Below are 14,159 nucleotides of genomic sequence, written 5' to 3' on the forward strand. Positions count from 1 at the left end.
CATGAGAAGAGTTGTGAGGCAGTGGAATAATTCTGAATTTCCTAGGAGAATTTTATTTTTTTTAAACCTTTCCTTAACCATCTTTATAGACCCCAGGACAGCTACTTTTAAAAGTTATTCATATTTGTGTTAACATTTGTTTTTAAGTTGTTAAGTAAGGCATCATACTGGGAAAAGATTTCTAACCTTTTTTATGATTTAAAGAAATACTTACACATGTTAAAAAATGTTAGATAGTACAAAAGGGTACACAATGAAAAGCTAGTCTTCCTTTAATTTCATCTCTCTAATACTAATTTCTAGACAGAATCACTATATATATTTTTAATATAAGTAAAACAGATAAGTAATATATACACTATATAATGCCTTTGTGGTTTTTTTTGTTTGTTTTTTTTTTTTAGGAGAGTCAGCTTTATTACACTGGCGGGCTCAGCGGGATGCTTCCCAAAAGACTGAGCTGCCTTTGGTTTTTTTTTTTTTAACTTAACATATGAGTTATCTCTCCATATGAGCAGATGCAGTTCTATTTTATTCTTTTTAATATCTAGGTAGTACTTTGCTGAGTAGCTATAATTTATTTAATCAGTTTCGTATGATATATATATATGTATATTTATATGAGTTGTTTGCTATTAGAAACAATGCTTTAGTAAATATCTTTGTGTATTGTGTGTGAGTATCTTGTAGGATAAAATACTAGATTGAAGAATATGTTCATTTTAAATTTTAATAGTGCAGAATTGCTCTTCAACTACAACTTCTATAATCCCATCAGTGCATAAGAATATTTCTTTTCCCATACCATGCCAATACATTGTTAATTTTTAATTCTTGCAAATCTGAGAAAAAGCTTGTTTTAATTTGTACTTCCTCAAGTATGAGTAAGATTGAGCATTTTTTTCATATATGTCCATGAACTGTTTGTCCATGTACTTTTACACACTTTTTAAAACTGGGTGAGGTGGCTGTTGTCTTTTTGTTGTTTTTTTGGCCCTGATAATTTCTAAGAGTTCTTTGTATATTAAGTAGATTATTCCGTTTGCATTTTTAGTATGTTTTCAGAATTAAAACAAGAAAGAATTTATGTGGTGTTTGTTCCTAGGTCATTCAATATTAACAGGGTTGCAACTCAGGCTGTGGAAGATGTTTTAAATATTGGTGAGTACCAAAATTGCTATTATATATTTATAATGTGCTATACATAATGTGTATGTTTTATTATGTGTTTGCTATTATATGATACAAAACATTTTATTTAATCAAGATATTTTCCCCCTTTCCTTTTTCAATAGCTAAACGACAAGGAAATTTAAGTCTTCCGTTGAACAGAGAATTGGTAGAGAAAGGTCAGTGGCAAATGATCATAATTGCTAACAGTTTCATTTAAGTTCTATATCAATTTTAAGGATGTTGTTGTAAAGTGTGCTTGTCTAATTAGCACTACCACTAACGCACTACTTTTTTGACTCAAACATGCTCTTACTATCCCTTTAAATATTTTTAAATAAAAGTTTTAAAACTGGCCTTTATATTATGATTTTTGTCAGCTGTGAAATACAACCTCTATCTCAAAAACAGTGCAACTGCAACCATGTCCTGGGGAATAGGGAAACACAGAAAAATACATTCCTGGCAAATGGGAAATGCACACCTAAACTCAGGGTGCCACGAATATCCTCTGAACAAAAAGGAATTCACTGAGCTGTGAATGCTTATCTTCATATTCACTAAGATGTCCTCTTTAACTATCTCCTACCAACCTCCCAATTACTTCAGGGTCCTTTAAGATAACTAGCACTGTTGGGAGACAGGATACTGACCAGGGAATGTGAAGATCTGGGTTTCAATCCCAGACCAACCAGGCACTCACTGTGAAACTATGGGCAAGACTGTCATTCTCCACTCCTCTGCTTCCTCAACTGTAAAATGAGGGAGGGCAAGTAGATCACTGGTGCATAGGATTCTTCAAATTTATTCTTTAAATTTTATTCTAAAATATACTTAAAGCTGAAGCTGAAAAACACATTCATTTGATTTGCATATGAAATTTTAACACTCCAAAGTTCACTCATCTACCAGGACCATTTTTGTACAGACCTCAAACTAAAGCTTTTCTTGCTGTCTCTGTTTAATTGAAGAGTATCCTAAGATTTTAAGGTAAATTTATTTAAAAAAACAAAAAAACCTAAACTCATTTACTGTTGCATATGTTTACCTTTGTAAGGATTTAAAAAAATATATACAGCTAAAATAAAATAGACACAAATGGATATCAACACGTAAGACTGTAACTGTCATCCATCCATAAACACAGATACTTGAACTTGAGTTATCAGAATTTCATTCCTGTTGGTTGCCTTTAAAACGATTTAGCAATACATGATAAAGTATTTTAGCAGTATCAGTTCATTTATCTGTATATTTTGGATTTCTACATAAGAATTCCTTGGTTGGGGAGATGGTTTACCTCTAAAGTAGTTTAAAAACAGGACTAAATGGACTCTGTTTGCCCTCAATTTGCGACCTAAAAGATTATTTTAATATGGCTTATGAGCTAACATTAGCATTAAATCTGTATCAAAAAAAAGGAAAATTAGGCATTTATAGTAATTGATTCTTCATTATGTAATTTATCTTAAAACATAATGTATATAGACCAACTGATATTTATATCAGGTATGTAAATTAATTTAAGGGTATAAGTGATTGTTTTTTCCTTAATAAACTGAATGAATGTTATTACACTGCGGATTTGAAGCTCTTCAGAAGCAATAGTGAATGCCAGTGCTGCAGTCAGCGTTACTTCTGGAACTACTCTTTTCAGAGCTAACACATATTTTGTGTGTGTTCCCAGAGGCAACTTTTTGTTTTTGAGAGTGAGATTTTTTAATAGAAACCAAATAATTCAAATGAAATTTTGGTAAAGAAGTTAGATTATCTGACAGTCTTGTAATGTCTTTTAATGTTCTATTCAATTAAACGTTCTTTCAAGCCTCATTTCTTTGTCCAGTTGACTAACCAGTTTGTGCTTTGCATGCTAACTCTCACATGCCTTTTTGTTAGAGAGAAAGCAGGTCCCAAAGATTTCTGAAACTATCTTGAGTAAAGGCAATTTCAGTAGAGAAAGCATATGACCTGTCATTGTTTGAGACTGCATTTTATAGCAAGACTATTAACTTATAATTATGCTCATAAACTCTTTGACATGGTATTTTGGATAAGAATTTGGCAGGGGGAATATGGCAACTCAAGTTTCATTTTTGAGTGCCATAAACTAGTTCCTCTTATTTTTGTTTAATCATTAACTTTGTAGTTTTTTCCTTTTTCCTAAATGTATTTATTTCTTCTATATTGTCAGTGATGTAGGCTTCTGTGGGCTAATCTTGGAACCTACTCCTCATTTGTAAGGTGTTTTGTTTTTTTTAATGGACTATTTTGTGAGTTCCAAGAAACTTGCTATCAAACAGATCTTTGGAACAGAACTGCTTTTAAATTGGGGATAGTTCATTTTGCACTTCTCAAGTGACCATCTTTTATTGAAAGTGCTAATATTTGGTTTTTCTTTCTTCATAGTTACAAATGAATATAATGAATCGCTGCTCTACAGTCCAGAAGAACCCAAAATACTTTTCAGTATTCGAGAACCAATAGCAAACAGAGTTTTCTCAAGCAGTCGTCAGCGCTGTTTCACCTCCAAGTAAGCTTCTAAAGTGTGACTGACTGTTTTTCATCTCTTGTATTATAAAGCACACTTAGTTTTATAAGTATTTGATTTCATTCAAACTAAATTTGGTGGGAGTAGAACCTTCGGTATCATGCTAACCAGGCTAAAATGGTATTTTCTTTCAAAACTTAATGTATCATTTTAGAGAAACTGAATAGAAGGAGCATAATTACTTAATTGGGTGATGTGGATGTCTTTTTTTTTTTTTAATGCATTAAGACCACAATAAGATCGAATTATCATTTTAAAAAAAACTGACTGGAAAGCAACTTGTTTTCATATGCTGTGGAATAAAAGCAGGATAAACATTTATGTAAAATCTATATTGTATAGCAGTAAACCTTTAGAGTAGAATTCTTTTCCCTCCCACTCTGTTAAATTTGCTTGATTTTTATTTTTAAGGGGGAGGAGGTAGATAAATGAAAATAACTTCTTATTTTGTAAAGGTTGTCCAATTTTCCAAACTAACAAGAAAACTTACTATAATTATGAAAAAATGTAATCTGTTTCACAGCAAGCAGAGAACAGTTTAATTAGAAATTGCTGCTTATAGTGTGCATATTTTCTTTTTTGAAAATATATCATTGCTTTTTTTTTTCCAAGAAGGATACTTAAAAAACAAACTCATCTTACTTAAAAATCACTTAACTCGTTTGAGAGTTGATTTTAATTAACCAAGAAATCTATACTCAAGACTCATTTAAATTCTTGCTTATATAAATAGGAGACTAGCTGCATGACTTTGGTGGTTGGAAAGTATTTCTTAAGCACATCATAGAAAGCATTTTAACAACCAAAGATTCACAAATTGAGTACATTAGGATTAAGAACTTGTATTAATGAAGACACCAATAAAAACTGAAAAGGCAAGCCACAGAGTGAGATATTTACAGTACCTATATCCAGCAATGGACTCATATCCAGGATATACAGAGGGTGCCAAAAAAATGTACACACAGTTTAAGCAAGGAAAAGAACTGTATTAAAATCGTAATATTCAATATTATAACCGATAACAAAAGATGAATACAAGTCATGTGTATACATTTTTTTGGCAACCCCGCTATAATATATTAGAATTCCAACAGAACAGTAAGAAAAAGACAGGCAACCCAATAGTAAAATGGCCAAAGGTCTTGAACAGGCACTTCATAAAAGACGATAGCCAAATGGCTGATAAACATATGAAAAGTGTCCTTTACCTTATTATTCACCTGGGAAATACAAATTAAAACTATGTAATACAATACCATGCACACCCACCAGACTGGCTAAAATACCAGTTGTTGGTATGGTGGAGCAACTGAAACTTTATATACTACTGTTAGGAAAATTATTTGGTAATTACCTACTAAAGCTGAATATAGCATAGGTATATATCCAACAGAATGTGTATACCAACAGAAATGGTATACACCGAAAGACACGCTGAAGAATATTTACAGCAGCACTGCTCCCAAATAGGCAAAAACCCAAATGTCCATGAATAGTAGAAGAGACATAAATTTTGCTATTTTTATACAATGGAAGTGTTTTCATAAAGCAATGAAAATGAACACAATACTACTACTTGTAATAACAAGGATGAATTTCACCAACGTACTATTGAGCAAAAGAAGCCAGACACAAGCATACATACTGTATTCTCCCATTTATATAAAGTTCAAGAACAGATGAAGCTATTACTTCCCTAGTGACTGAAATTAGGACAGTAGATGATGTGCTTGGAAGGAGGGGCTGGGCAGTGATTGGGAGAGGGTAGTGAGGGAGCTTCCTGGGAACTGGGTCACACTTGATTCCTGATTTGGGGAATGAATACACAAGTGTGTTGAGCTGTACCCTAATAATTTGTGCCTCTTCTGTGTTTTACGTAAGTTTAAAAGTTTTACATGAAAATAGTTACATTCATGCTCAATACTTAAAATACTTATAATGGCAATAACCATTCAAACATATGAAGAAAGCCTATGAGTTCCACCAAGTCTGAACTTGTTCACTCAGATGTTTGGGTGAATGGAGGCATCCTAAACATTTAAATTTGAGATTTTGATAATGTACCCATATATTTACATAGTTACTAATTCTCTCATACCAAAGAGCAACTTGATTTTTAAAATCCAGGCCTGACGATCTACGAGTTTAGATAAAAATTAAGCGTTTTAAAGAAAACATTATTTAGGGTTAAGAAAACTTTCAATATTCAATGAAATGTTGCTTTCTGCTCAGGGTTTGTGTTCGTTCTCGTTGTTGGGATGCCTGTATGGTTGTGGATGGAGGAACTTCTTTTGAGTTTAATGATGGAGCAATTGCTTCAATGATGATCAATAAAGAAGATGAGCTTCGAACTGTGCTTCTCGAACAGTGAAAGATTTCCTCAGATGACAAATTTTGATTACTGAGAAAATACTCTACTGCAGAAACAGACTACCAGTTATAAAGCTACATTTTTTGGTTACTGTTGAGACTAGTTGGCCTTGGGCTCAAAGGTGACTAAGATGGTGAGATTTGCATTATTCTTCTGTTGGATTCTGATGGAAAAGATGTTCACTATATAAGAAAATGGATGAACTAAACAGTTTAGAATTGATACCAGGGAAATTTCTATATTACTTAATGATTGGTATCCAAGAGTGCTGATATCTTTTTAAACTTAGAGAGGTAGGTTCAAATAAAGGATTACATGTTTAGGATTTGAAATTGAACTTTTTTCCTTCCCTTTCCTCCAAACTTTGTGGAATTGGTCAGAACAAACACATATCATTTGATTAGTGTATATTTTTTATAGCACCTAAAAATCAAGATTTTTAAAAAAATTTGAGGCAGAATTTTGATAAATCCTGACATTGACCTAACTGAAGTAGGTAAATATGTTTTTATATGTGCTAAGAATTTTCTAATTTCAAAACACAGTGATCTTGTTATGACTCTTTATTGATTTAAAAAGTTCACAATCGTTTTTGAAATTATAGTTTTCATTTAATTGACTTTCAGGTTAGTTTTGACAGTGCTGGGTGAAATACTTATAACTGGAGAAAATCATGATGCTGTTACAAATGTACTAATTGTCCAATAGCTATTTGAGGTCCTAGACAATTTTTTAAAAAATGATTTGAGTCTAATAGATTTCTTCCATATTTAAAACTCTCTAACATGGATTCAAAGACTAAAAGGATAAACTTATTAGACATAGTCTGTTAGGAGTTTGGTCAAACACTTAAAAAATATTTTCATTTAGTATTCGGAGTATTGTCAGAAAGAAAATGGGTTCTTTAATAAATATGCAAAACACATTAGTTGTGGAATTGCCCTACTTTTAATATCATGGTAGTTTTCACCTAGCTCATATTCCAAGTCTCACACATTAGCTTTGAGGATAAAATGTTATGGCTTGCCTTGGTCCCCCGCTCTCCCCTCCATGAGAGTTCCTTTATTTGGGGAGGAAATTATTTTCATCTAATTCTTGATCTACTTACACGTACTCTTAGAATTTTTACAAAAAGCATCTATCTGTTGCTGCATTATGAGACCATTGGTATTCCCATGCCATTTATTCAAATTTGTGTGTGTTTTCACTTGCTGTTAAAAATTTTTGTGTAATCGTTGAAATATTTATTGAAAATCCATTCTGTGCAATGCTGTATCAAGTGCTGGATATACTCATACACTGATGAATGAAACAGCCTGTATCTTGATAAGACTGAGTCTAGTGAACTCAGAAGTAAAATCTGTAAAAGCTAGGATGTATAATTACATTGAGTGCTCTTAGTTTTCCCAACATTTAACAAGTTCTCGTCAGATTTTTTGTATAAATATTATTATACAAAGGTAACCTAAGTTGTGCTGTATATCCAAAACAAGAATCTGCTTTTCTTTTCTTAGTTAATAGTATCTGCAATAGATACTCATTAGCAAAGAGTTCACATGATGCATACAAAACACACACACACACACACAAAATAGTTGGGTCTAGTTTCCAGTTTGATTTAAAAATGATATACTTTATAAAGAAGTATAGAAACTCCCCTAGATTTAAAATGCCTTTTTGACAAAAATGCCAACTCTGTCTTTAAGATCAAGGAAATTTGTCCATAATGGTATCATAGATCTGTTAATATGTAACATATTAATAGGTAACCTGTGTAAAATTGTTCATAAGCCATATTTTAAAGGTTTAAAAAATACTTAATGTGCTCCATTTGCAGTATAACTTCTAATATTTCTGCTATGTGGTGAGTATTATTTGTAAGAGGTGATGAGAGGCAAAGGATGTTAGGATAGCCAAAATATTTTTATGAATTAACCTTTAATGGCAACTGTATGTGAATAAAATTAAACTATTGTTATTTCTTCTTTTTTGTTTCACTTCCTTAACTCTTATGGGGTCATTATTTGAAAACCAGATTTTCCCAAAATATTTCAAGTCTTTTTCCCCATTGCTATGTATTATTCTGTGCCCTGTTCACTTCATTCACTGCTAATCTTTGACACAGAGCCAGGATTTGTTAACATTAGAGGGTAAAGTGCTTACCTTGTAAGTTTAGACCCTCAGGTGACTTTGACTTAGTATTTTTGATGTTCCATATGTCTTTATAGTCATGGTGAGAGCTGTGGTAAGAAGAGGAGTTGCCTTTTTGCCTGTCCCAAGGTTCGGGAATCCAATGGAAAGAGGTTTCTTTCTAGTTTTCCCGGTCCCTGGACTTATTAGTGCCTCTCCCCGTGCTCTGCATCCTCCCCTGTGCCGTCGTTCAGTTTCCTCTACATTGTAGATCTTCGGTAAATGTTGGACTGCAGTTGAGTTCACCAGGACAGAAGGGACACAGGGTCACTTTATCCAGAAATAAAAATACTGCTCTTGGCCCAAGTGCCTCCCCTGTCTCTGCAACCTATGGCTAGGGCACAGGAGGAAAAATTGAGGGCCAGAGGCAGAATGACAGCCAGACGTTATGTGTCTCTTGATGGCAGAATATGATACTATCTCTCAAGTATGTCCTTGCTATAAAAACATTGTTAAGATGAGCCTCTAGATTAGAGTTTGTCAACATTGGCATTATTGACATTTTTGGACCACATAGTTCATTGTTATGGGAAGCTGTCCTATTTTTGGTAGGGTGGTTAAAACATCCTTAGCCCTCTACCCACTAGATACCAATAGCACCTCTCCACTTGTGAGAATCAAAAATGTCTTCAAATAATACCAAATGTCTCCTAGGGTGCAAAAATCACCCTTGGTCTAGAGCCCTTTGCTGCTAGATCTAACTACAAATTTATGGATTTAAGAGCAAGATACACCTGTTAGATATCACTCCAGGGGTTATATCAGCAAAATCCAAAATGTGAAACAGGACAAACAACCTAGTTTCAATAAATTGCAAGGAAAAAAAGGGGGGGGGGACATAAAGATTAAGAGACTTAAGAGAATATCAGTCAGTCCTAGCCAGAGCAATTAGGCAAAAAAAGAAAAGATTCAAATTGAAAAGGAAGAAGCAAAACTGTCAACTATTTGTAGATGACATATATAGAAAATCCTAGACTCCACCAAAAAACTATTAGACTTAATAAGCAAATTCAGTAAAGTTTCAGGATACAAAATCAATAATATAGAAATCTGTTGCATTTCTACAAACTAATAATGAACTATCAAGTAAATTAAGAAAACAATTTCATTTATAGGTGTATCAAAAATAATAAAATACTTAGAAATAAATTTAATGAGGGAAGTCAAAGACTTGTACACTGAAAATTATAAGAAACTGATGAAACTGAAAACAAATGAAAAGATATTTTGTGCTCATGGATTGGAAGAGTTTATATATTGTGAAAATCTCTATACTACCAAAAGCAATCTACAGATTCAATGCAATTCCTATCAAAACTTCATGGCATTTTTCACAGAAATAGAACGACCAATCCTACAATTTGTATGGAACCACGAAAGTCCCCAAATAGCCAAAGCAATCTTGATAAAGAACAAAGCTGGAGGCATCACACTCCCTAATTTCAAACTACATTACAAGGCTATAGTTATCAAAACAACATGGTACTGGCATAAAAACAGACACATAGATCAATGGAATAAAACAGAGAACCCAGAAATAAACTCATGCATATATGTTCAATTAATTTATGACAAAGGAGCCAAAAATATACAATAGCGAAAGAAGAGTCTCTTCAACAAATGGTTTTGGGGAAACTGGACCACAATTTTACACCATACACAAAAATTAACTCAAAATGGATTATAGACTTGAATGTAAGGCCTGAAACCATAAAATTCCTAGAAGAAAACATAGGCGGTAAGTTCTTTGACATTGGTCTTGGCGATTTTTTTTGTGTGTTTTTTTTTTTTTTTTTTTGCCAAAAGCAAAGGCAACTAAAGCAAAAATACACAAAGGAGGACTATATCAAACTAAAAAGTTTCTGCACAGCAAGGGAACCATCAACAAAACGAAAAGGCGAACTACCGAATGGCAGAAAATATTTACAAGTCATATATCTGATAAGGGGTTAATAAAGAACTCATACAACTCAAGAGCAAAAAACCAAACAAAAAACCAATCCGATTAAAAAATGGGTAGAGGATATTAATACATACCACCTCTTCTTTATCCATTCATCCATCAATGGACACTTAGGTTGTTTCTGTATCTTGGTGATTATAAATGATGCTACAATGAACATAGAGGTTAACATACTTTTCGAGTGTTTTCGTTACAGACACACACACACAGGAATATTATTCAGCCATAAAAAAATAAAATCTTACCATTTGCGACAACATAAATGGACCTTGACAGGATTATGCTAAGTGAAATAAGTCAGGTAATTTTAACTACAGTACTTAAGGAAAAGAGAAAGAAAAAAGAAATACAACTTAGCTGAAGTACTCATTTTTATAAAAATGTGCTTTATTTTAAAACAAGTCTATAAAAGTAGAAATCACATACAAAAATACAGATTACTCTGACATGTTAGCAAAATAGCTTATGGCTGGACTTGAGTTTGGAAGTACTGCATGTTTGAGGGCATCCGGAAGTCAGAGTGCAACCGGATCCTATCACCGGCCCTCGTCACTAATCTGTAAACAAGAATTTCAAGTAGTATTTAGCACTTTTTAACTACTACAAAATTGAAACATAATCATTTCCAGCATAACTACTTTAAAATGTTCTTCCTTAGATATAGGCAGATAAGGGCACTTCATACCATTGTTTCTAACATTTGAAAAATCTGATTAAAAACAATGTTAATAGAAATGGTAGGTTTTGGCTTTTCTATTCCATTTTGCACATATGGGGAGGTCATCAATTTACACAAGAAATTAGTGTTTTGTGTGTGTGTGTGTGTGTGTGTGTGTGTGTTTTAAGTAGAATTTAACTCTCTTGCTTCTACTATGTGCCATTTAAAAAAATCACTGATGCTACAAAAGGTTCAACACCTGAGTTAACTTGTGTGCAGGTGCACGCTGTGCTTTCTGCTCTAATACTATGGAACATCACCTGCTTCTATTGTATTTGTGATTGAGAGGAACATGCAGTTCTTAGGGAACTTTAGGTCCAGTAACCTTGTAAAATGGGTAGTTTCAAGCAACTATTGTGGGAGACACTTTAAAAAAACAAAGGATGATTAAAAGTACTTGATTCCAGAGTAATATAAAAATAACTTCAAGGACTTCAGCAATGAAAGAAAATGGCAGGCAACTTCAGTTCAGCCTTCCATCAGCGTTTCCAGAACAGAGACTGACTGGTTATTACCACGTTTCTAAAACAAAGCAAGGCATTTAAAAAGCTAAAGACCCCACGTTAACATCATTTGATCATAAAGTTATAATACCACAATTATATCTCTTCAGCTAATTTAGAATTCTGGGAAATGAGTCAAGCTTACTTCATCCATGTGATTTGCAGGGGACTTCAGATTAACCTGTCATAAGAAGCTGCCTCCTGAACCTTCAAATTCTATGTCAATTCTGTACCTCTGGCTGGTTGGTTGGTTGTTTTTTTTACTTAGGTTTTAAGGTGGATTTCTCAGGGCTAGTTACTTCCAAGCGCCTAACTGCAAATGAAAAGACAAAGTTGAAATGTGTATTTTTCTTTTTCTATCCCCAGAAAAGATTGCCACAAATCTCCTATCCTATGATTCTTACTGTTCAGCCCACACAATACAAACAGCGTATTATCCTTCCAATCTACGTCTTACAAAGCAATACTAGAGAATTAAATAGGAAAGTTAAGTTACCGTCCAGAATCATGAAAATGATTTGCTGGTGATTTTTAAGCTTGAGCCTAAACAGATTTCATAAGGGCACTGAAAAAGATGGCTCAAATTTTGCTCTTTAAGATATCTTGAAATTACAGGCTCACTTTCCTAAAATTTCGTTAAGTCCTACACTTGGGCTCGTAAGGGCATAGCAATGACAGAAGCTTTTATAGTCATTTATAAAAAGCAACACTTCATAGTTTTCTCTCTCAAATGGTTCTTGGATATACTTGCAGGATGAAGGCAACAGGAAAACCAAGAATAAAAATAGCTGAGTACTCCGGCAGTTGGGCTTCCTACTATTTTCCCTGTTCCAAAAAAAAAGGAGACACCATCCTGCAATAAATATTTCATAGACAGGTGGGCTTTTGCAATGTCAGTCGGCATTGGATGCCCCATATCTCCGGGTTGTTTTTGTTACCAACAGTAGGCCTGGCAATGGTGGTAAAATGGGAGCAATTGATCTGTAGATGAGGAAGGGCTTCCTTTAACAGCTGAAGGGTACTGTCTGGCACGATTCCAAAAACTTGAAGTGTTTTTAGTGTGGGAATTTCTCCAAGTTCACTGGAAAGGAAGAGAGAGACTTTCAGAGTCACAGTATCTATGGAAACTGTTCCACTAGAGTTACATGACCTGGTTTTGACACTTTGTATCATATTCAATAAAATGCACCCTGAAAGCATGATTTGCAATCAATGATTTAAGAAAATAGCAAAGGTGACTCCAACTATGGCCTTAGGAGACGTGCCAGTGCATTTTGTAGAATTTCTAGCAACTGAAAAACTCCAAGGTTTGTTTAAAATCCAATCATATTTGCTGCCTTTCTCCATTCTTGATTTATACTGCAAGGTGTTACTGTGTTATTAGGAGCAATGTAAGGGCTTGACCTTAGGCTCCCCCTCTCAAAAGATGTCAGCAGGGGTGACAAGTTCATAGTGAACAGGCAAAAAGTCCATTATATGTGATGGAACCTGACAGACTTCACTAAGATATTTTAGACGGGGTTATGTAGTTGGGTGCCACGGGAGAATAGGGGCGATCAGTCACACCTTTAGAGGAGGCAACAGCCATCATACCTCTCTACACATTACCATTTTTTGGTCACATAAAAGCTAATCTTCTTGGGTGTCCCACATGAGGTGAAGTATAATTGTCAACAGGGAAATGCTGGTTCACACACACACACAAAAGGGAGCTCATTTACTCCAAGTAAATACTTTTTGGTAATGATTCTTTCTTCCTACCCCAGATCTATGTGCTTAGACATTCATCTCTTTCATCTGTATTTGCTCCAGATTGGGACACACAGTACAAAGTCTCAGGAAAGGGAATATTTAGCTTGGAATGTCAACAAAATCCCACTGATCAATGAACATACCAATAACCTAGAGTTAGAAGCATTCTTTATATTTTCATATTGCCAGCAATTAAGTAACAAACTTTCCTGATGATAATGGTCCTTCCGTCTTTCCTGCCTCCAATCTTTCTTTCTTCCTTCCAGCCGGTCCTATATACCAATGTCCAAGCATCTCCCTAAAGCCTAGCTCAGATGACGTCACTCTCCTGCTTCAAAACCTGTGTTGCTTCCATTCTGTTTAAGGAACTGAAACGGCTCATCTTGCCTTAAGACCTTCCATGCCTAACCTGTTCCCCCCATCTTTCCACTACTCCTCTAAGTGTATTCATTCTAAGTGCATTGTTCAATAGTAGAGAGATTTAAAACACCAGAGAGATTTAATATGTTAGCTGTCTAGAGCATGAAGGGTAATTTAGAAAACAACAGTACTATCCAAATAAAATTAATATGCTCGGTGTTCATAAGGGGACGATAAGATCGGAAGGTCACAATAGACCTAAAAGAAAATCAGAAAGAACACATGGTTGTTCTTAAAGTAACTGAATCTCTGGAATATAGAAATAGGAGTATAAAGAAAGGTCCCAGTACACAGATGGCTACACTTACCACTTCAGAGAACAGCAATCCTGCCCAACCTTAAATCTCTCTTCTGCGAGCTGTGAGTCGCTGAGAACTTGGTAATAACCATGATAATTCTGGCTCTGACACACCCAAATTAGCCAAATCCTACATCCTGCAGTGGACAGTGTTTAAAAGAAGAAACTGTAGGTGGGGGTAAGAAAAGGAGATACAGTAGATGGCAGAAGAGGAAATGTTCTT

At 34.3% G+C, this 14,159-nt stretch overlaps 2 protein-coding genes across 6 annotated transcripts in view; one reads left to right on the plus strand and one right to left on the minus strand.

Annotated features, from left to right (window-relative positions):
* NADK2 (NAD kinase 2, mitochondrial) overlaps nucleotides 1-9,398 on the plus strand; it is a gene marked incomplete at its 3' end in the record, with an annotated part of 43,884 nt that extends 34,486 nt beyond the window's left edge. For 2 of the 3 annotated variants that reach the window (XM_081054198.1, XM_081054199.1), the window contains 4 exons: nucleotides 1,106-1,161; nucleotides 1,296-1,349; nucleotides 3,577-3,700; nucleotides 5,954-9,398. In XM_081054198.1, coding sequence (XP_080910324.1) covers nucleotides 1,106-1,161; nucleotides 1,296-1,349; nucleotides 3,577-3,700; nucleotides 5,954-6,092 — 373 coding nt within the window. Of the gene's footprint in view, nucleotides 1-1,105; nucleotides 1,162-1,295; nucleotides 1,350-3,576; nucleotides 3,705-5,953 lie in introns of those variants that run through there. The other variant, XM_081054200.1, reaches the window with a different exon arrangement.
* Nucleotides 9,399-10,086: 688 nt separating this feature from the next.
* The window catches only part of SKP2 (S-phase kinase associated protein 2), a 33,176-nt gene continuing 29,103 nt past the window's right edge, over nucleotides 10,087-14,159 (minus strand). For all 3 annotated transcript variants that reach the window (XM_081054203.1, XM_081054201.1, XM_081054202.1), the window contains exon 10: nucleotides 10,087-12,547. In XM_081054203.1, coding sequence (XP_080910329.1) covers nucleotides 12,334-12,547 — 214 coding nt within the window. In that variant the 3' untranslated portion in view covers nucleotides 10,087-12,333. The remainder of the gene's footprint in view (nucleotides 12,548-14,159) is intronic.

Source organism: Rhinolophus hipposideros, assembly GCF_964194185.1.
Source record: "Rhinolophus hipposideros genome assembly, chromosome: 7".
Classification (NCBI taxonomy): Eukaryota; Metazoa; Chordata; class Mammalia; order Chiroptera; family Rhinolophidae; genus Rhinolophus; species Rhinolophus hipposideros.